This window comes from Acomys russatus, chromosome 19 (genome assembly GCF_903995435.1).
Source record: "Acomys russatus chromosome 19, mAcoRus1.1, whole genome shotgun sequence".
NCBI lineage: Eukaryota > Metazoa > Chordata > Mammalia > Rodentia > Muridae > Acomys > Acomys russatus.
Window position 1 is genome coordinate 12332487 of NC_067155.1, and position 21881 is coordinate 12354367.

The window sequence follows — 21881 nt, forward strand, 5'->3', positions numbered from 1 at the left end:
CTTGGGGGAGAAACGTAAAGAGAAAAGTTGAGAAGGATGTGGAGGCAGCACTGAGAGTAGAAGGGACATAGCAGCTCCTTAGGCATAGACCCCACCACTCACAGGCTGTGGGAGTCTGTGAAGTGCTCCTTCCTGAGAAGACAAACAGCTCAGAGGGAGGAAGGACAGCAGAAGCTGGGGCCTTGCTGAAGCTGAAGCTCTTCTCCCCAGAGGACGTCACAGTGAGAAGAGCAATGGTAGAGTCCTCTGTGCTTTCCTTCAAAGAGTGTAACCCCTGGCAGGGGCTCCTGCTCATGGGTAAGTGTCCCCAACCCCTGACTGTGTGTGGGTGGAGGGGAACTCCAAGTCAGACTTGAGTTGTCTAAAGAGGACAGGAGCCCAAGGAGAGACTCAGGGTTTCTGCTTGAAGTTATAGGGCAAAAGGTACAGCGAGGGAATCGATTCAGCCTCCTAAAGCTCTCTGGGGACAGGTAGTGATGAGGAGGGAAGAGCCCCAATGTTCTCTACTCCAACCAAGTCACAGTGGCTGCTCTGTTCTGAAGACCGATGCTCCCAACCATGAACCGGGTGACTCTCCAAATAGAAATCAATCAGGAGTGTCCAGCGAAATGGCTCAGTGTGTGGAGGCCATGACAACCTGAATTCAATCTTCAGCTCCCACAAGGCTGATGAGAGAACAGACTCACATAGGCTCTTCTCTGCCCTTTACACACTTGCTGTGCTATGCACTCTGACGTGCACACACTGTGCACAGTCTTCCAAAAGCCACACATACAATACATAAGTAAATAAGAATATTTAAATTATCGTTGAATATAATTATTTGTTGTTAGCTACAAACCTGGGAACTATGTAGACTAACCCATGGACACACTCTTCCTTCCTTTTTCCTTCCTTCCTTCCTTCCTTCCTTCCTTCCTCCATTCATGTCTGAGCCTTTTCCAGTAACTTAATCATCCTAATATGGCAGACTAAGCCTTGTCCTCACATAGCCCTGGTCATAGTGGACCAGATGTCAGAGTATCTTCAAGATGACGTCAGGGAAAAGAAAAAAGTCAGACAGTGAAGACCTTCTAGAGAAAGAGGTCAGTGAAGCATCCTCACACCAAATATAGAGATACTGAAGGGCGAGCTTGAGCAGAGAATTTCTAAGAGAGGTAAGTACACAGTAGAGACTCTGAGGGAATGGTGGTCATATTGCTGACTTCCATTAAGGTGGGTAGGCACACCCCTACCCACTAACTTGAGTGATGTTCACACCCACTCAATATTGATTGTTTCTCTCTCTTCCCTTTTAGCCTCCCTTTTAACCTGCTGGCACCTGTCTACCACTACCTACGTCATCATTAAAGTAGTGCCTCCACATGTATTTGAAGGAAAAAACATCCTTCTCCGTCCTAACAATCTGCCAGACAATCTTTCAGCCTTTTCATGGTTCAAAAGGATGACACAAGAGAGCCATGCGATTGCAGCGTATGCAGTTTTTGCTAAAAGAAATATGACGGGGCCTGCACACAGTAGCAGAGAGACAATCTACAGCGATGGATCTCTGCAAATCTGCAATGTCACCCTGGACGACACAGGATTCTACATTCTACAAACCCTTAATTGGCTAGGAGAAATTGTATCAACACCCATATACCTCCATGTGCACAGTAAGTTATTCACTCCAGCTGCTGGGTGGGGTTTATCCCACTAGACACTCACATTGCCAAGGGATTACATTCACTTCCCCCCTTTATGTATTTCCTTTGGGAAAGAGGGGTTATCCTAAGGGAATTACCTAGACAGAGGTCCAAGGCATTTCAGGAAGGCCCAGGGAGCACATGGGCAGACCCAACACAACTGAGAAAGCCTTGCATGGGATGGTAGAGCCTAGAGCCGTCTTTCAGGGACTCAGGTCACCTCCTCCCACACACCGAGGGTTTGAGAGGCTCCCGATACATCTGCTCCTGGACTTTTGTTCTGTGTCAGAACCCTGACTGGTTTTTGCAGTGAGAATGGGTAAGTCCTCTCCCCTACACATATCTTATCTGATTATTATTATTATTATTTTTTTTTCAAGACAGGGTCTCTCTGTGTTAGCCTCGGCTGTCCTGGACTGGCCTTGTAGACCAGGCTGGCCTCGAACTCACAGGGGTCCGCCCGCCTCTGCCTCCCAAGTGCTGGGATTAAAGGCATGCGCCACCATGCCCGGCTTTCTTATCTGGTTCTTTTTGATACATCACAGGCATTTTTGGCAAATGCTTGCTGAGAACAAACTCCGTATTTCCAGAGCATTGAGAACACAGGTCAGACTGGGTGCACAGCTGGTTTCCTGTGTCACACTGGGAATGCTGAGGGTCCCTCGTTGTTGCTGACAGACCAAGTCTAGGACACAGCAGAGTGCAGTCCTGGGGTGAGTGGTTGTTCTCTCAGGGCACATGGATGCTCAGCAGTTTGTAGCTTATCCTGTGGTCCCCAGGACTGAAAAATAAAGACAGAAGGGAGAGGGACAGCTGGCAGCATGGATAGTGGGGAGCAGTGTTTTGAATAGAGACCCCCCAAAGCCCATGAAACTCAGGGGGGAAAAAGTAAGGTGGAGAGAGTGTTCTTACCCAAAGTTAATCAGCTGAGCACAATATTCTGAAGACTGATGCTCTCAGCTGTGACATCCCAAACAAGAACCAAGCTGGTGCTGATGAGTGAGATAGCTCAGCTGATAGGCATTTGCTTTCAATGTCTGATGACCTGAAGACCAGTGAACACAAGTTGTCCTCTGCCCTCCACCTAGGGAGTGTGTTGTGTACCCACCCCCACAAACTCACACACAAATATAACGTGTAAATAAATGTAAAAAAAAAAAAAACACACATGGAAGCATTCTAAACTATATCCCCAAATGGATGCATTTCTTATATAAATCCATGGACATGCATGGTTCTGAGACTGACTTCCTTCCTTCCTTCCTTCCATCTTCATTCATTTTTTTAAAAAAGAGAGATGATTTTTTTCATTAATGTGTTTATTTAATCTCTTTACAGATCTATCCCAGCACCCTCCTCCTCTTCTCACAGTCCCATCCTCATGCCCCCTCCACTCTTCTTTCTTTCTTTCTTTCTTTCTTCCTTTCTTGTTTCTTTTTTTCATTCTTTTAATCTGTCTTTATTATGTATACAATGTTGTGTCTGCATGTACACCTGTACACCAGAGTAGGGCACCAGCTCTTATTACAGATGGTTGTGAGCCACCACATGGTTGCTGGGAATTAAACTCAGGACCTTTGGAAGAGCAGCCTCTGCTGTTAACCTCTGAGCCATCTTTCTAGCTCCCCTTTTCCTTTTTATCAGAAAAGCGGGGATGGGGGGGATGGGGGTGGGGGGAACCCAAGGGGCAATAACACACCCAGGCATTTCAAAGGGCAGTTAGAGGAAGCACATTCTCTCCCACTGTAGCCTGACAAGGCAGCACAGCCAGGGGAGTGGGATGCAAAGGCAAGTAACAGAGTCAGAGACAGCCTCCATGCTCACTGTTTGGGAACCCACATGTTGACCACGCTGCACATCAGCTGCATATGTGTAAGGGGTCTACGTCCAATCCATGCATGCTCTTTGGGTGATGGCTCAGTCTCTGTGAGCCCCTGTGGGCCCAGAGTAGTTGACTCTGTAGGTCTTTTTTGTGGTGTCCTTGACCCATCCAGCTCACTCTATCCTTCCCACTCTTCCTCTAAAAGTCCCCGAGCTCCGCCTATTGTTTGTCTGTGGGTCTCTGCATATGTTTCCATCCGATGCTGGATGAAGCCTCTCAGAAGACAGTTATTCTAGGCTCCTGACTGCAAGCATAGGAGAGTGTCTGTTGGCTCTGTTTCTTCACAATTAAACTTTATTATACAACCCAACTAGCTTACAGAAGAGGGAAAAAATGTTAAAGGGAAAAAAGTGTGCACCTTTCTGTATCTGTTCCATGGGACGGGTCCCTTGGGGTCTCTGGCCTGCGCTCTGGTCCATCCTGTTCACTGATCCTCTTAGTGCTCCATGTGCATTCAAGCCTGGTCTCAACCTGCTGCTCCTCTCTGTCCTCTCTGCCTGCCTGTCTGTCACGTGCAAGGGGCGGTCTCCCTCTCCCATTGAGGGTTGATTAAAACACACCTGGTGGCACTCAGAGGAAGGACAGCAGGTTACCAAGAAGAGACTTGATACCCTATGAGCATATACAGGGGAAGGTAATCCCCTTCAGGAACAGTCATAGGGGAGGGGAATAAGGGGAAAATGGGAGGGAGGGAAGAATGGGAGGATACAAGGGATGGGATAACCATTGAGATGTAACAAGAATAAATTAATAAAAAATAAAACAAACAAACAAACAAACAAAAAAATCACAATAGTCCAGGTCGAATCCCCAGGTCGCTTCTTGAATTCCAGGCCCAGGATGGCTCCACCCAGTTTATCTCAAGGTTAATCTCAGGGAGTATCCATGGTGTGTCCACGGGCAAAGCCCGCCAAGACTGCTTTCACCTGTGACAAAGCTTACAATCCTTCCCACGAGTGTCACTAATAGTTTCAGGGGCTGGCTCTCTCCCGTAGGGTGGATCTCACGTTGGGTCAGTCATTATGGGTTTGCCATTCCCTCAATCTCTGCTCCATCTTTATGCCTACACATCATGTAAGCAAGACAAATTTTGGGTCAAAGGTTTTATGGGTGGGATGCTGTCTCTCTCTCTCTCCCCATTGAAAGTCCCACCTGGCTACAGGAGCTGGCCACATAACGCTTGGTGCTAGAAGTCTCAGCAAAGGTCGTAGATTGCTGGGACCCTCCCGTGTCCCAGAGATGCCTTTCCCCATTTTTGTTCTCTCTCCCAGTCCTCCTTCCACTCTCTGAACATGTGATTCTCACCCATTACACTTCTCACCCCCTCTTTCACACAATTTCCTCCCCCATCTACCACAGATGTTTGTTTTATTTCCTGGTCTGAGTGAGATTCAGCATCTTCCCTAGGGCTCTTCTTGTTTTTTTTTTTTTTTTGTTTTTTTTGTTTTTTGTTTTTTGTTTTTTTTTTTGGTCTGTGGACAGTATCATGGTCATCCTGTACTATATGGCTAATATCCACTTACAAGTGAGCACATTCCATGCACGTCTTTCTGGATTTGGGTTACGTCGCTCAGGATGATCTTTTCTAGTTCCATGTATTTGCCTGCAAATTGCATGATATCTTTGTTTTGAATAGCTGGGTGGTATTGCATTGGGCAAATGTACCACATTTTCTTTATCCATTTTTCAGTGGAGAACCATCTAGGTTGTTTCCAGTTTCTGGCTATTATGAATAAAGCTGTTATGAGCATTGTTGAGCAAGTGTGCTTGTGGCATGGTGGAGCATCTTTTGGCTATATGCCCAGAAATTGGATAGCTGGGTCTTGAGGTAGATCTATACCCACTTTTCTGAGAAAGTGCCATATGATTTCCACAGTGGCTGTACAAGTTTGCCCTTGTAGCCTCAATGGAGGAGTGTACCCCTTGCTCCACATCTTCACCAACACGTGCTGTCCCTTGAGTTTCTGATCTTGGCTATTCTGACAGGTGTAAGATGGATTCTTGGAGTTGTTTTGATTTGCGTTTCCCTGATAATTAAGGCTATTGAACATTTTAAAAAAGCGCTTCTCAGTCATTAGGGATTCCTCTTTTGAAAATCCTCTGTTTAGCTTTGTATCCCATTTTAAAATTTGGTTATTTGGTTTGTTGGTGTTTACTTTCTTGAATTTTTTTTGTATCTTGGATATTAGCCATCTGTCAGATGTAGGGTTGGTGAAGATCTTTTCTCATTCTGTAAGCTGTCATTTTTTTCTGTTGACCATGTCCTTTGCCTTGCAGAAGCTTTTCAGTTTCATGAGGTCCCATTTATTAATTGTGATCTTAGTGCCTAAGCTGTTGGTGTTCTGTTCAGACAGTTGTCTCTTGTACTAATGAGTTCAATGCTATCCCCTACTTCCCCTTCTAATAGATTTAGTGCATCTGTTTTTATGTTGAGGTCTTTGATCCACGTGGACTTGAGTTTTGTGCAGGGTGATAGATATGACTCTATTTGCAGTCTTCTACATGCCGACATCCAGTCTGAACAGCACCATTTGTTGAAGATTCTTTCTTTTTTCCATTGTATGTTTTTGGCTTCTTTGTCTAAAGTCAGGTGTCAAGTGGTGTGTGGGTTTATTTCTGGGTCTTTGACTTGATTCAGTTGATATATGTGTCTGTTTTCATGCTAATACCATGCAGGTTTTTGTTACTATTCCTTTGTCAAACCACTTGAAATCAGGGATGGTGATACCTCCAGAAGATCTTTTATTGTGAAGGATTGTTTCATCTCTCCTGGGTTATTTATTTTTCCATATGAAGTTGAGAATTTCTCTTTTGAGGTCTACCAAGAATTGTGTTGGTATGTTGATGGAAATTGTGTTGAATATACAGATGTGTCTTGTTAAGGTGGCCATTTTTACTATGTTAATCCTATCAGTCTATGAGCATGGGAGAATTTTGCATTTTCTGATATCTTCTTCAATTTCTTCTCCCAAGTCTTGAAGGTTTCATCATATGGGTTTTTCACTTGCTTGGTTAGAGTTACACCGAGACATTTTATATTTTTCCTGGCTATTGTGAAGGATGTTGTTTCCCCAGCTTCTTTTTTTTTTAAAAGATTTATTTATTTTTGCAGTGTATCAGATCACATTATAGATGGCTGTGAGCCACCATGTGGTTGCTGGGTATTGAACTCAGGACCTCTGGAAGAGCAGTCAATGCTCTTAACCACTGAGCCATCTCTCCAGCCCCTTCCCCAGCTTCTTTCTCAGCCCTTTTATTATTTGCATAAAGGAAGGGTACTGATTTTTTGAGTTACATTTGCATCCAGCCATTTTGCTGAAGGTGTTTTTCATCTGTAGGAGTTGTCTGGTAGAATTATGGGGGTCACTTATGTATACTGTCATATCATTTGTGAATAGCGATACTTTGACTTCCTTTTTTTCCAATTTGTATCCCCTAGATCTCCATTACTTGTCTACTGCTCTAGCTAGAAATTTAAGTACTATATTGAATAGATATGGAGAGTGTGGGTAGACTTGTCTTGTCCTTGGTTATCGTGGGATTGTTTTAAGTTTCTCTCCATTTAATTTGATGCTAGTTTTTGTCTTTCTTGTGTTTAGGTATCTCTATCCCTGATCCCTTTAAGATTTTTATCATGAAGTGCTGTTGGATTTTGTCAAAGGATTTTTCAGAATCTAGTGAGATGATTATGTGCTTTTTTTTCTTTTAGTTTATTTATGTAGTGGATGACATTGATGGATTTTCATATGTTGTAACCCACCTGTATCCCTGAGATGAACCTTGCTTGATTGTGGTATATGATAGCTTTGATGTGTTCTTGGATTTTGTTTGCAAGTATTTTAGTGAATATTTTTGCATCAAGGTTTATGAGAGACATTGGTCTGGAATTTTCTTTCTTATTTGAATCTTTGGGTGGTTTATGTATCAGGGTGACTACAACTTCTTAGGATGAATCTGGAAATGTTTCTTCTGTTTTTATCTTGTGGAATATTTTGTGGATTATTGTTTTTAAAATATGGAAGAATTTTTTTCTAAAAACATCTGTACCTGGGCTTTTATTTTGGTTGGGAGATATTTTAATAACCACTTCTATTTCCTTAGGTGTTATAGGACTATTTAAATATTTTACCTGATCTTGATTTAACTTTGGTAAGTGGTATCTAACTAGAAATTTGTCCATTTTGTTCAGATTTTTCAATTTTGTGAATTACAGGGTTTTGACATAAGACCTAATGATTCTCTGGATTTCCTCAGTGTCTGCTGTATGTCCCTCTTTTCATTTCTGATTTTGTTAATTTGGATACTGTCTCTTTGCCTCTTAATTAGTTGGGCTAGGGGTTTATCTATCTTGTTGATTTTTTCAAAGAACCATATTTTGTTATTGTTGATTCTTTGTATTCTTTTCTTTGTTTCTAATTTATTGATTTCAGCCTAGAGTTTGATTATTTACTGCCACCTACCCCTCTTGGTTGTGTTTTTTTGTTGTTGTTCTTGTTTTCAGGTGTGTTGTTAAGTCATTAGTTTTGGATCTCTCCACTGTCTTTATGAAGGCACTTAGTGCTATGAGCTTTCCTGTTATAGCTGCTTTAATGTATCCCATAGATTTGGGTATGCTGTGCCCTCATTTTAATTGAATTCTAGAAAATTCTAGCATTTTCTTTGACTGATGTATCAATTTCTTCTATCATATCTTTTTTGATGAATATTCTCTCTCCTATTTCTTGTATGCTGTTGGTGATGCTTGTGTCTGTAGTTCTTGTTCTCTTTCCTAGGTTTTTATTTCTAGGACTGCCTCAGTTTGTGGTTTCTTTTGCTTCTATTTTCATTTTCATGTTTTGGACAGATTTATTCATTTCCTTCTCCTGTTTACTTGTATTTTTCCTGTATTTCTTTAAATGATTTATCTGTTTCTTTCATCCGTTTGATTATATTTTCCTGAATTTCTTTGAGGGATTTATTAATTTCCTGTTTAAAACCTCCATCATCTTTATAAGATTAGATTTAAGGAGGTTTTCTTGCTCTTTTGCTGTGTTAAGGTTTCTATGGCTAGTTTTAGTAGGATAACTGGGTTCTGGTGATTACATAGTGCACAGGATTTTGTTGAGTGTGTTCTTACACTGGCCTTTAGCCATCTGGTTTTCACTGGTGTTGGCAGGCCTGGTGGAACCTGATGGAAGTTGGCCTCTAGGATTGCAGGTAGATCCGGAAGTCTGTGATGGATGCAGGCCTCTGTTAATCCTATAAGAAAGTGGCTACTGTCTTGGTAGTACCTAATGGCTGCCACCCCTGGATTGAAGGTTGAGCTGAGTCTTAGTAAAATGACATGCTGATAATTGTATGCACTGTAAGACATCACGTTTTGTTCCTTTTCATCTCCTTAATGGCCAGTAGAATGCCTGAATTCTTAAGAGCAGCATTAAAAAAAAAAGTATACAGATCTCAGTTCTCACAAATAACCTAGTCATAATTAGCTTAAGGTAAATGAAGCTAAAACGTAAAGTAGGTGTTGACAGAAACTACAAGAGGAACAGAACAACAGCAAAAAGAGTTAGAGAGTGAAGTTCCAGATCTTGTAGGGAGGGAGGTAGGGGAGGAATCACCCAATATCAATCTACGTGGACTGGGTATCCATGTAGCATAAGCAGGGAAATGAGGGCACTAAGCTAGAGCTATACTGATACACAAGGGAGAGATCCATGTACGTGAAACGAGAAGTGCAGGGACACTGAGCTCATGGAAGTAATTTGCAGACATCCGTAGTGTAGGGTAGGAAGACGCTCACCCACACAGTTTGCCTGAGGAATGAACACATCTCAGGACACAGAGCTCCATCTTAAACCAAATAATAAAGTGCTAAGATGGATCTCTGTCTTTCCTTCTAGCTTCCCTTTTGACATGTGGACGCCCTCCCACCTCTGCTCAGCCCACCGTTGAATTAGTGCCTCCCAATGTTGCTAAAGGAGGAAGCGTTCTTCTACGTGTTCACAACCTCCCAGAGAAGATTCAAGAAATTTTCTGGTACAAGGGGGTAGGCGTGTTCAAGAACGAAGAGGTTTCTCGGTACATAATAGCCAAGAATGCAAGTGTGGATGGACCTGTACACAGTGGTAGAGAGACTGTGTACAGCGATGGGTCCTTGCTGATCCACAATGTTACCAGGAAGGACACTGGATTCTATACACTACGAACTCTGAACACAGATCTGAAAGAAGAAGTGGTGCATGTGCAACTCCTAGTGGGTGGTAAGTGATTATCTGTGATCAGTCAGTGCTGGGTGGGGCTCATCTCTTCCTCTGTACTGTGTCCCTATGTTGGAGTTTGAGCTCTTAGTGCTGGACACATATGGTGGAGAAAAATGGCATAGATTAGATTCCATTTCTGATTCCCCTTTCATAGATGACAGATAGAGATAGAGATAGATAGATAGATAGATAGATAGATAGATAGTTAGATAAGTAGATGATAGGAAAGGGGCTCTTAGTCAAGGAGCATTGGACTCAGTCTAGTTTCTTGAGGTTCTCACCATGAATGTGGCATTGAGAGACCCTGTTGGCATCAGGCAGATTTTGTGTCCTCACAGAGAAGTGAGCATCAGGAATCCTTGGCTCCAGCCCTCTGTTCTAGCTTGGACTACAAATAATCCTGAAAAGTATTTGGCCAGGGCTCGTGTCTTACTGTAGCAGCTGACAGAGATCAATAGATTTTGGCCATCCATCTTTCATGGGAAACCAACCAGTGCACTGATTTGAAAGCCTCAGCTGAGCAAGGTCACCTAGGTACCTCCTGAGACTCAGCATGAACATAAGAGCTGACCAGGTCACCAGGCCATGAGCCAACTGTCCACATCGGCTTATGAGACCTCACAAGAAGTTCAGGGTGCTGAAAGGGAGAAACAGAGGACATAAGTCCTCCTGGCAAGTGCTTGTCCTCTGAGGTCCAGCCCAGGAAATTCTCTCCTGTAGCCAAATTGTAACAGGGGGGGGCAGTATTATCTCACAGTCAAACACTGAGAAGCTGGCTTCCTGGAGAAGATGAAAGAAATGGTTTCCACTTCTGTCCCAACAGACATGGAGGTCCCTCCCACAAGGACAGTTTGACCTACTGGCTGTTTCCTGTATCCCAGAACAGTACTAGGGGACCCTGTTCAACATTCTCCCCTCTAGCATTTTGAGTTGGGGAGAGAGAGATGACAGGGCAATTGCCAATCAAAGGACAGAGACATCCCTAAAAAGTCAGAGTGCACGTGAGCCGACCTGAGCAACATCTCAGCCAACACAGGAGGCTGCAACTCAGGTTCCTCACTGAAATCCTCCACAGCAGAGTGAGCTCACTCCTCTCCAGGGCTGAGGTGACCTTCTGCTGCACACGCAGAACATGGATCTCCTGATACAACTAACCGATCCTGAATGTTTGTCCTGGATCAGACCCTGAATGGTAATACTAATGATAATAGATAAGTGTCCTAACCCTGGTGTCACCAACTGGTCCCTTTTCAGCCCTCACAGACATCTATGCCACCTTCTGGCTATGGATAAATTCCACTTTCCCAGATTTGAGGACATGGTGATTACTTGGTTCTCAATGGAGTTTCTGTGTCACCAAGGGTGCATAGGGAGCACAGGGTCCCCTTCTTGGTGGTGAGAGAGACAAGGCCAGCACAAACCAGAGGTCAGCCCTGGGGTGAGATGTTGGATTCTGGCTCACAGGGGTGCTTATCATCCTATTGCTCACTGTGCAGTCTGGAGACTGAAACATAAAGAGAGCGAGAGGGAAAGAAGCATCTGGCAACACTGAGGGGAGAGGAGACATCAGTGCCTCAGACAAGCACCCCATCCACAGCCATGTGACTCTGGGAGAGATTTTTGCCTCAGTGCAGACTCAGGTCAGAAGGAGGCAGGACCACAGAGATGCTGAAGCAGAAGCTCCTCTATGTTGTGTGACAATGGCACACGTACCAGAGACTGTGGAAAACTCACTGTTCCTCCCTCCAAGGGGCACCATGGGCAAGGGCTGGTACTCTAAGTGAAGAGATAATCCCCTGACAGCGTGTGGTAGGGCAGACCTCAGGCCATGGCTGGAGTCTCCAGGGAGGACTAAAGTCTGAAGGAATTTAAGGTGTCTGCTTGCCCCTGAATGGAGTTGACACAGAGGTGGACAGAGGTTCAGCAGCAGGAAGTTCTCAGTGAACAGGAAATGGTAAGGGGTGTGCACAAAAGCCAGATTGTTCTCTACTCAAAGTCAATCACATTGGCCACTGCATTCTGCAGAGTGCTGTTCCCAACTATGATGGAGTGCCTCAGAAAAAAAAAAATTGGCCAGAATAGGCTGGTGAGGTGTCTCAAAAAGTGAAGGCAAATCTGCCAGGCCAGAGGACCTGAGGTAAATTCTCAGCTCCTACATGATAGAAGGAGAGAACTCTCTGATTCCTCAAGGTTGTCCTTTGCCACACACAGAGATACTGTGGCATGCACATACATACATAATAGATATAAAAGTAAAAGAATTAAATCAAAGTGAGGTATTCACTGATCCCAAAGCTGAGTCCTTTCATAAGTAAAACCCTGGACAAGCTGGACTTTAGGACCATCAGTCTCTCATTAATTTTCATTCATTCTATCACTCATTCCTCAGCGGTATCTGAGTTTTTTTCTAGGCACCATTTTTTTTCGCCACAAAAATACTTAAGACAGAGACTGATCCTCACAAGACTCTATTCCATGTAGACTGGAAGAGAAGCCAGTGGAGGAAGCTAGAAGATGAAGTCATGTGGGTACTGTAGCCATTAAAGAAAACAACACAACAACAACATCAACAACAACATCAACAACAAGATTTGGAGACCCCAGACACAAAGTCTAAGGGGAAGGAAGTCAGTGAGGCATCACCCCTCCATCAACTTACACTGAGTGTGAACAGGGATCAAAGTGCAGTGAGCCAGGGCCATGTTGACACCTGAGGAGAGAGCGCCATACAGATTAAACGACAAGTGCAGGTATTGTGCTGACCTCCACCGAGTAGGACAGGACCCTCACCTACACACCTCTGAAGAGCAATGGACATATCTGTTCTGAACACTGGACCCCATATTGTCTGAATAAAAAGGTCGCAATATTGATGGATGTATCTCTTCCCTTCTAGCCTCCTTTTTGCCCTGTGGACACTCTCCCACCTCTACCGAGTTAAGTATTGAATCAGTGCCACCCCGTGTTGCTGAAGGGGGAAGTGTTCTTCTACTTGTTCACAATCTCCCAAGGAATCTTCAAATGCTCTTCTGGTACAAAGGGCTGGTTGTGTTCAAGAAAGGAGAGGTTTCTCGGTATGTTATAGCCACAAATTCAAGTGTGGATGGACCTGCACACAGCAGTCGAGAGACAGTGTACAGCAATGGGTCTCTGATGATCCACAATGTCACCTGGAAAGACAGTGGGTTCTACACCCTGCGCACTCTGAGCACAGATCCGAAAGCTCAAGTGAGGCATGTGCTACTCCAGGTGGATGGTAAGTGATTGTCTGTGATCAGTCAGTGCTGGGTGGGGCTCAGAAACACAGTGCTGTGTCTTCTGGTATTTGAACACTGTCTCCATGTTGAGGTGTGAGGACTTAGAGCAAGAACACATGGTGGAGACAAATGGCCATAGATCAGACTCCATTGTCTGGCTCCCTCTTGCATTAAATATGATCTTCATGGAAAGTAACACAGCCTAGAATGTCAGACACTGTCCAGTCTTGTGGGCATCTCAATGCATGTTTTACTAAGAAAGACCCCATGGGCATCAGGCAGGGGCTGGTTGGGGAAACTATGGCATCCTAAGAGAGGTGGCCACCAGGAAACCCTGGCTGTACTCATCCATGCTAGGCTCAATTTCTAGTGATTCTAGGGAGGATTTTGCTGGGGCTGGACTATTAGTTAATACCTCTTGGCACTGACAGGGGACAATGGTGTTAGCTGTCCATGTCAGACTGCTGTGTTTATATTCTCCAAACGTGAGGGTCATAAATCAAATCTAGGAACTGTTTCAGAGAGCATGGAAGAGTGCTGCTTACTGGCTTGCTCTTCATTATATGCTTAGCTTTGTAGCCCAGCATCCCTTAGAATAGGAGTTGAATTGCTTGCAATGAACTGGACCCTCCCATATCAATCAGTAGTGGCATTTTTAATTGATGCTCCGTCTTGGAAATCTACTTTTTTTTTCTTTCAAGTTTTGGCATTTCTAGACAGTTTCTCTGTATAGCCTTGGCTGTTCTGCCCTCACTTTGTAGACCAGGTTGGCCTCAAATTCACAGAGATCTGCCTGGCTCTGCTTCCCTGAGTGCTGGGATTACAGGTGTGTGTCACTTTGCCTAGCTTCAGACCTACTCTTGCTAGTGTGAAGCTCTCATAAAGCCAGCCAGCAATAGTCCCTGAGCTTTTTCAAATAATTGAACCTGCCACAAACTAGACTGCTCCCTGCCTTCATCCATCCCAACCTGTGAGCTCCAGAGCAGAGCAGCAAGAACATCTAGAAGGTAGAGTCAGGGGTTGACTGGAGCCACAAAGGAAACTCGAAAAAAAGAGTCAGAGAATAAAGATGGGTCTGTAGAGAAAAATTCTGGGGAGGCATAATCCCAACCTAAAGTGTGCATGACTGTGTGCAGTGTCTGGCAGCCATGGAGACACCTGAAGAGAGACCTCCATGCAGAGGAGATGACACATTCCAGGTCACTGAGGGAATGGAGGACATCATGTTGCTGACCTCCACCATGTGAGATAGACTCATCCACACTTGTGTCTCCAGACTGAGTGATGAGTCAATCCATCTGGTCAGGATGGAGGTGGCCATCTTTCCACCAAATACAATGATTCCTTGTGATGTGTTTTTCTCCTTTCCCTTCCAGCCTCCCTTTCTACCTGCTGTAACCATCTTACCTCTGCCCCCCTCATGATCGATCAAGTGCCACAGAGTGTTGCTAAAGGGGAAAGCGTTCTTCTCCAAGTTCATAATCTGCCACAAGATCTGCGAGCCTTTTCCTGGTACAAATCTGCATATAGAAGCCACATTTTAAAAATTATACAATACAGCAGAACCACGAATTCCATCATCAGGGGCCCTGCACTCAGCAGAAGAATGGCAGTGTATATCAATGGATCCCTGCTGCTCCAAAATGTCACTGAGAAAGATGCAGGATTCTACACACTAGAAACTGAAACCAGTGGGTTCAAAATTGCAACAACACACACGCAACTTCATATAAGTAAGTGGCTTCCATCATATGGGTATGTTGTATCATGCTTTATACACCGACCTGTGAGGGCTGGGCACCACCTGCTCTCTCTCTCTCTCTCTCTCTCTCTCTCTCTCTCTCTCTCTCTCTCTCTCTCTCAAGCACATGTCTCCACACTGAGGATTGGGCACTTAGTACAGGACACACCTGGGGTCTACCAAGAGCATTAGATCAGGACCCCTCTCCTGTCCTGGGGTAAACTCAGGCCAAGGAGACTCAGCCCACACACTTGGGTCCCTCACTGTGCCCATGGACCTGAAAAAGTCTCTGGAAGTCAGGAAGAATCTGGCTGAGAAAGCCTCTGGGTCCTCACAAAGAGCAAATCTCTATCCCTGGCTGGACTCCAGATGACATTAGAAGCCTTGTCTCACTGCTTGGTCTTGCCTTTCTATTAGAGAGGACATGGGACAAGCCTTTACTGTCCTGTGGAACCTGCCAGCACACTGCCATGAAAGCCATGGTTAAGGTAGGTTCTCTGGTCATCTTCTCCAGTGACTCAGCAGGGAAATTAGCTGGACAGTTGCCCAAGCTATTAACTAACTGTCTTGACGGACTCATGAGACCACACAGAAAGGCCAGGTTCACCAAGGGGAGGGATAAAAGGTAAAATTCCTCCTTGCAAGTGATTGTTCTAGGGGGCCAGCTCTGGAATTCTCTCCTGCAGGCAGCTGGTAACAGAGGTGCTGATGCGGACAGCTCCCTGACCCGAGGTGCAGTTCTCCCGGTAATCACTAGGTGGCTATAGACGTACACACACTCACCACCTAGAAAATTATTTCCAGGAGCCAGGAGATTAACTGTAGCCTGGCTCCCACTCCCATGCCTACAGATCTGAGGTCTCTGGCCCAAACTTTTCAGGCCTACTGGCTGGTCCTGGTTTTCTAAGCAGCACTGCACTGCCAGAGGATGCTGTGTAGTCACAACTTTCTCCTGGTACCTCCCATGGGGAAATCTAGACAGAGGACAACTGCATCCCAGGAAAGGCATGGGCAGACCCAATGCATGGCTCAGCAAGCACAGGAAGATGGAGAGTCCCCTCTGAAAGTCTTTCCTAGGCAGAGAGAATCAGTGTCCTCTCTTCAGGACTGAAGTCTCCTCTGGCTTCACACCCACATGCAAAATTCCTGGACTCATGAAGCTCCTGGGCTTCATTACAATGCACTCTGACTGGTTACTCCAGGGAGAACAGCTCTGTCCCTTTCCCATGGCAGCACTTGGCTTGTTCTCTTTCCAGTCATGTCACCTTCCTGCAGGTCCTTGGGAACACAGGGCAGACTAGGTGCTCAGGTAGCATTCTGTGTTATAAAGGACATGTTAGGAGAACACACAGAGGGCAGCTCTCTGGTGAGCTGTTATTGTCCTATGGCACAGCGATGGCCATCAGCCTTGTTGCTTAAGTGTGGTCTGGAGGACTGAAACATCTCTCTCTCTCTCTCTCTCTCTCTCTCTCTCTCTCTCTCTCTCCTTCCCTCATCTACTTATCTATCTATCTATCTATCCATCCATCCATCTATCATCTTTCTTTCTTTCTATCTACCAAATGGGAAACCAGGCAGAAATATGTGTGGAAGGGACAGAGATGGGTCTAGGACACCATCCTTGACAACAGCCAGCATTACCTTGGGAAGGGCTCCTACCTGGGAGGAGGCTGAGCTCAGAGGGAGGAAGACAACAGAGCTTGGGGATAGAGCTAGATCAAATGCTGTTCTCGACAGAGGGAGGGCAGAGCAAGCAGCAGGGGCCATGGGTCCCCATTGGGTACTTCCTTGCAAAGGGCACAGCTTCTGGTAGTGGCTTCAGCTGACCTCCCAACCCAGATAACACTGCCAGATGGTAGGGGAGGAGGAGGAGGGGAGCTCAGAGCCTGGGGGAAGGATAGGAAAAGCTCCCTTAAGTTGTTCTCTGACCTCCATCTAGGTTCGGTGACAAGCACTGACCCAACACACAATTTTGCCTATACTTTAACAAACACATATACTCATACCCACCCATGCCCACACACTCACTCTCCCCCCAAAAAATAAGTTAATGTGAGCAGGAGGCTTAAGCAGTGTCAGTACTTCCAGATATGAGAATTTCATTAACACCTGCACTTGCAAAGGCCAGGGACTTTCATTCACCACCCACTTTTTTTTTTTGTTTTTTGAAGCAGGGATTCTCTTTGTAGCCCTGGCTGTCCATGATGGCCTTGAACTCACAAAGACCTGCCTGCCTTTGCCTCCTGAGTGCTGGGATTAAAGGTATGAGCCACCATGCCCTCTCACCACCCCCATGTAACTGAGCCTGTCCAACCTCTGGCCTCTGGACCATCCAGAAACATCAAACTAGTTTTTCCTAACAAGACCCTAGCTCTAGTGGACTGGAAGACAGAGAATAAATTCCTCATTGAAGTGAAGTCAGGGGTTTGGTTGGAACAAGGAAAGCAGAAGGTTGAAGAGGTCAAAAGGTGAAGCCTGGAGGTCTGTAGAGGAATAAGAGGTCAGGGAAGGCGCCTCCTCCCACATTTCTCTAGTGTGAGCAGGAATGTGAGGACACTGAGGGTAGACACTTCATGAGGAGAGATTTTAACATAGAGGAAGTGACATGATCAGCTGCATCAAGGCATTAATTTGTTTACTTCCTCTGACTGGACAGACACTCCCAACCACCTCCTCTGAGTGATGGATCTAGGCTTTCAGGACCCAGGGCCCATCTTTTCACCAATGATAAATGTCTCAATATTGATAAAACCTATGTCTTTCCCCTTCTATCCTCCCTTTTAGCCTGCATTCACCCTTCCACCACTGGGCAGCTCATTATCGAATCGGTGCCTCTCAACATTGTTGATGGGAGCAACGCTCTCCTGCTTGTTCACAATATGCCGGAGAAACTTCGAGCCTTTTACTGGTACAAATGGGTAGGCATTCTCTACAAAAATTTAATTTCAGGGGATGTAATAACCACGAATAGAAGAATGCTGGGGCCTGCACACAGTGGTAGAGAGACAGTGTACCCCAATGGGTCGCTGCTATTGCACAATGTCACCCAGGAGGACACTGGATTCTATACCCTACGAACCTTAAACATGCAGTATGGAGATCAGGAGACACACGTGCAGCTCCACATATACAGTAAGTGATTCTCTGTGTCATCTGGGTGCTGGTGGGGTTGATTTCCCTTTGCACACACAGGACTGTCAAGTGTGGACTATGACTGCCTCCCCTCCACTTTGTGTCTCTACATTGGAGTTTGAGCACTCATTGCAGGATTCACAATGAGTAGAAATACTGAAATAGATAAGAATCCCTCACCTGACTCCATCTGCAGAGGAGGATGTGTGTTGGGTAACTCAGCCCAAGGGTGCCTGTCAGCCTCAGACTCTTGAGGCTCTCACCACAAACATGACCCTGAGAAAGCATCTACAGAAGTCAGGCAGGGACTAGATGCAAGAACAATGGTCATTTTTTTTTTTTTGGTTTTTTGAGACAGGGTTTCTCTGTGTAGCCTTGGCTGTCCTGAACTCCCTTTGTAGACCAGGCTGGCCTCGAACTCAGGTCGATCCACCTGCCTCTGCCTCCCGAGTGCTGAGATTAAAGGCGTGTGCCACAATGCCCGGCTCAATGGTTTCATTATTATGAGGTGACTATCAGGAAGTCACGGGTCCAGGTCTCTGTCCCAGACTCAACTCTAGCTGTCCCTAGTGGTCACCACTTCAGAGCTAGAATTGGACTTCCTGCTAGAGCTGACAGGGAACAGGGCTTTATTGATTATCCAAGTCCCATAGAGTATGGGAGCAGCTGTGCACTGCCCTGACAGCTGCAGTTATATAGGTCAGCTGGGCATCTTGAGTCGCAGTGGAGAGGTAACAGGTCATAAGCCAACTGATCTGATGGGCTTAGGAGACTTATAGGAAGGACATGTTCTCAAGGAGAGGGACAGAGGAGATGGTTCTCCAGGAGGCTGCTTGTCCTCATGGGTCCAGACCAGCGAATTCTTTTCTGCAGGTAAATGGTAACAGACATTGTTCATATGAGCAGCTGCCCCATCCCAAGGTCAGGCTGTTGCTCATATCTAAGTGTAGCTCATGGACACAGCAAAGATTATGTACCATGGTGTCCAAGTAGAGGGAAACTGAGGCACATCAGACTCTGTGTCAGAATCAGGGTCACACAGGCTGTGGGTGGCAAGTCCAAAGCAGAAGAAATTTGTCTGTTGTCACAGTCGCAATGTCTCCACCCTGGAGGCTCTTTGAGGTGTCTGTTGACTACACAGAGGCTGGTTGAGCTCTCTGAAGGATGGCTGTCACTTGGTCCCCTTCTCTGTTTCTTCACAGAGCCTGTGACACAGCCCTTTATTCGGATCACCAACACCACAGTCAGAGTCCAGAGCTCTGTCATCCTCACTTGTGTCTCATCCGATACTGGAATCTCCATCCAGTGGTTCTTCAATAACCAGAATCTGCAGCTCACAGAGAGGACGACGCTGTCCCCAACAAAGTGCCAGCTCACCATAGATCCTGTGAGGATGGAGGATGCTGGAGAGTACCAGTGTGAGGTCTCCAACCCAGTCAGTTTTCTGACCAGTCTCCAAGTCAGCCTGACTGTTATGAATGAGTGACCCCTCCTCTCATCCTACAGCAGATTGGGGGCATTTCTTTATCTATTGGATACAAAAATTGGAAAAATGTTACATGGTAGAAATTGTTAGGTACCACTCAGGTACAGTCAGCATGTTGAGTCACACCTGTGACCCTGGGATAAACATGTACAATAACCAGCCAGGGCATAGAGACTTAGTTTCAGAAGAGGGACAAATACCCAGCAACATTTTCAATTACCATAGATGGAGAAAACAGGATATTCCAAGACAAAACCAAAATTAAACAATATCTATCCCCAAATCCATTCACACAGTAGACACTAAAAGGAAAACTGCACCCAAGGAGGTTGACTACAACCAAGAAAACACAGGAAATAAGTAATTTCACAGCAGATAAACCAAAAAAAGTACACACACACACACACACACACACACACACACACACACACACACACGCAAGAAAGCCACCAATATCAAAGTAGCAGGAATTATCAGTCAGTGGTCATTAGTATCTCTCAACATCAGTGGACTCAATTCCCCAATAAAAAGGCACAGGCTAACAGAAGGGATGAAGAAATAGAATCCATCCTTCTGCAGCACACAAGAAAAACACCTCAGTAACAAAGGTAAACATTATCTCAGAGAAAAGGGCTGGAATAATATTTTCCCAGCAAATGGACCTAAGAAGCAAGATAGTGTAGTTATTATGATATCTAATAAAATAGGCTGTCAACCAAAATTAATGAAAAGATATGGAGAAGAAAACTACATATGCATCAAAGGAAAATCTCGTCCATATGGCACCTCAGTTCTGAATGTCTGTTCCCCAAATACAAGTGTACTAACATTCATCAAAGAAACATTAGCAAAGCTTAAATCACATATTTATCCCCACACATTTATAGTGGGAGACTTCAACACCTCACTCTCACCAATTGACAGGATTTCAAGACAGAAATTAAACAGAGATATAATGGAACTGATGACTCAAATGGACCTAACAGCTATCTGCAGATCATTTTCCCCAAACACAAAAGAATATACCTTTTCAGCACCTCATAGGCCCTTCTTCAAAATTGACTATACACTTGGTCTCAAAGAAAGTCTCAATAGATACAAGAAAACTGAAATAATTCCCCATATCTTATCAGACCATGATGGATTAAAGCTGGACTTCAACAGCAATAGAAACAACAGAAAGCCTACAAGCTCATGGAAACTGAACAATTCTCTATGAATGACCATAGGGTCAGTGAATAAATAAAAAAAGAAATTAATGACTTTCTAGAATGCAATGAAAATGAAAGCACAAAATACACAAGCTTATGGGATACAATGAAAGCAGTACTAAGAGGAAACTTCATAGGACTAAGTGGCTTCATAAACACATAAATGAGATCACATTCTAATGACTAAACAGCACACCTGACAACTATAGTACATAAAAATCAAACACACGCTAGAGGGGTAGATGGCAGAAAATAATCAAACTTGCGGCTGAAATCAATAAAATAGGAACAAAAGGAATAAAAATAATACAACACAAAGACTCATCAAAACCAAGAGCTGGTTCTTTGAGAAAATCAACAGGATTGACAATCCCTTAGCCAAGCTAAATAAAAGGCCGAGAGACAGTATCAAGATTAACAAAATCAGAAAGGAGAAGGGAAGTATAATAGCAGACATTGAGGAAATCCAAAGAATCATTAGGTCTTCCTAAAAAAAAAATGTACCCCACAAAATTAGAAAACCTGAATTTTCTTGATAGATGCCACTTACCAAAGTTAAATCAAGATCAGATAAGCTATTTAAATAGGTCTAAAAACTCCCCAGAAGCAGAAGTAGTCATTAAAATCTCCCCCCAAAAGCCCTGGGCCAGATGATTTAGAACAAAGAAGAGCTAATACCAATGCTCCTCAAATTATCCCACAAAAAAGAAACAGAAGGAACATTGCTAAATTGGTTTTAAGAGGCCACAGTCACCATGTGACTATGACTAAACCATACAAAGACGGAGTAATGAAAGAGAATTTCAGACCCATTCCCTTATAAACATTGATGCAATAATATTCAATAAAATACTCCCAAACCAAATAAAAGAACATAACCATAGACATCACTCACCATGATCAAGTAGGCTTTCTTCCAGAGATGCAGGCACAGTTAAATATATGAAAATCCATCAATGTAACCCACAATATAAACAAACTGACAGGGAAAACACACACAATCATATCTCACTAGATGGTGGAAAAAACCTTCGACAAAAATTTAACACCTCTTCATGATAAAAATGTGTTGGAGAGATCAGGGATACACGGTGCGTACTTAAACATAATAAAAAGCAAGCCAATAGTCAACATCAAATTAAATGGAGAGACACTTGAAGGAATTCAATTAAAATCAGGAACAAGACAAAGCTGTCCGCTCTGTTCATGTCTATTTAGTATAGTACTTGTAGTTTTAGGACAACT

The 21881-nt window shown here is 44.5% G+C and overlaps 1 protein-coding gene across 1 annotated transcript; it reads left to right on the top strand.

Moving 5' to 3' along the window:
* Positions 1 to 233: 233 nt before the first annotated feature.
* On the top strand, positions 234 to 19425 carry LOC127203156 (carcinoembryonic antigen-related cell adhesion molecule 3-like). The gene is made up of 7 exons (XM_051161954.1): positions 234 to 297; positions 1299 to 1655; positions 9450 to 9809; positions 12706 to 13065; positions 14443 to 14799; positions 17592 to 17939; positions 19142 to 19425. The coding sequence occupies exons 1-7, from the start codon at positions 234 to 236 to the stop codon at positions 19423 to 19425; spliced, it is 2130 nt and encodes a 709-aa protein (XP_051017911.1).
* Positions 19426 to 21881: the final 2456 nt, after the last annotated feature.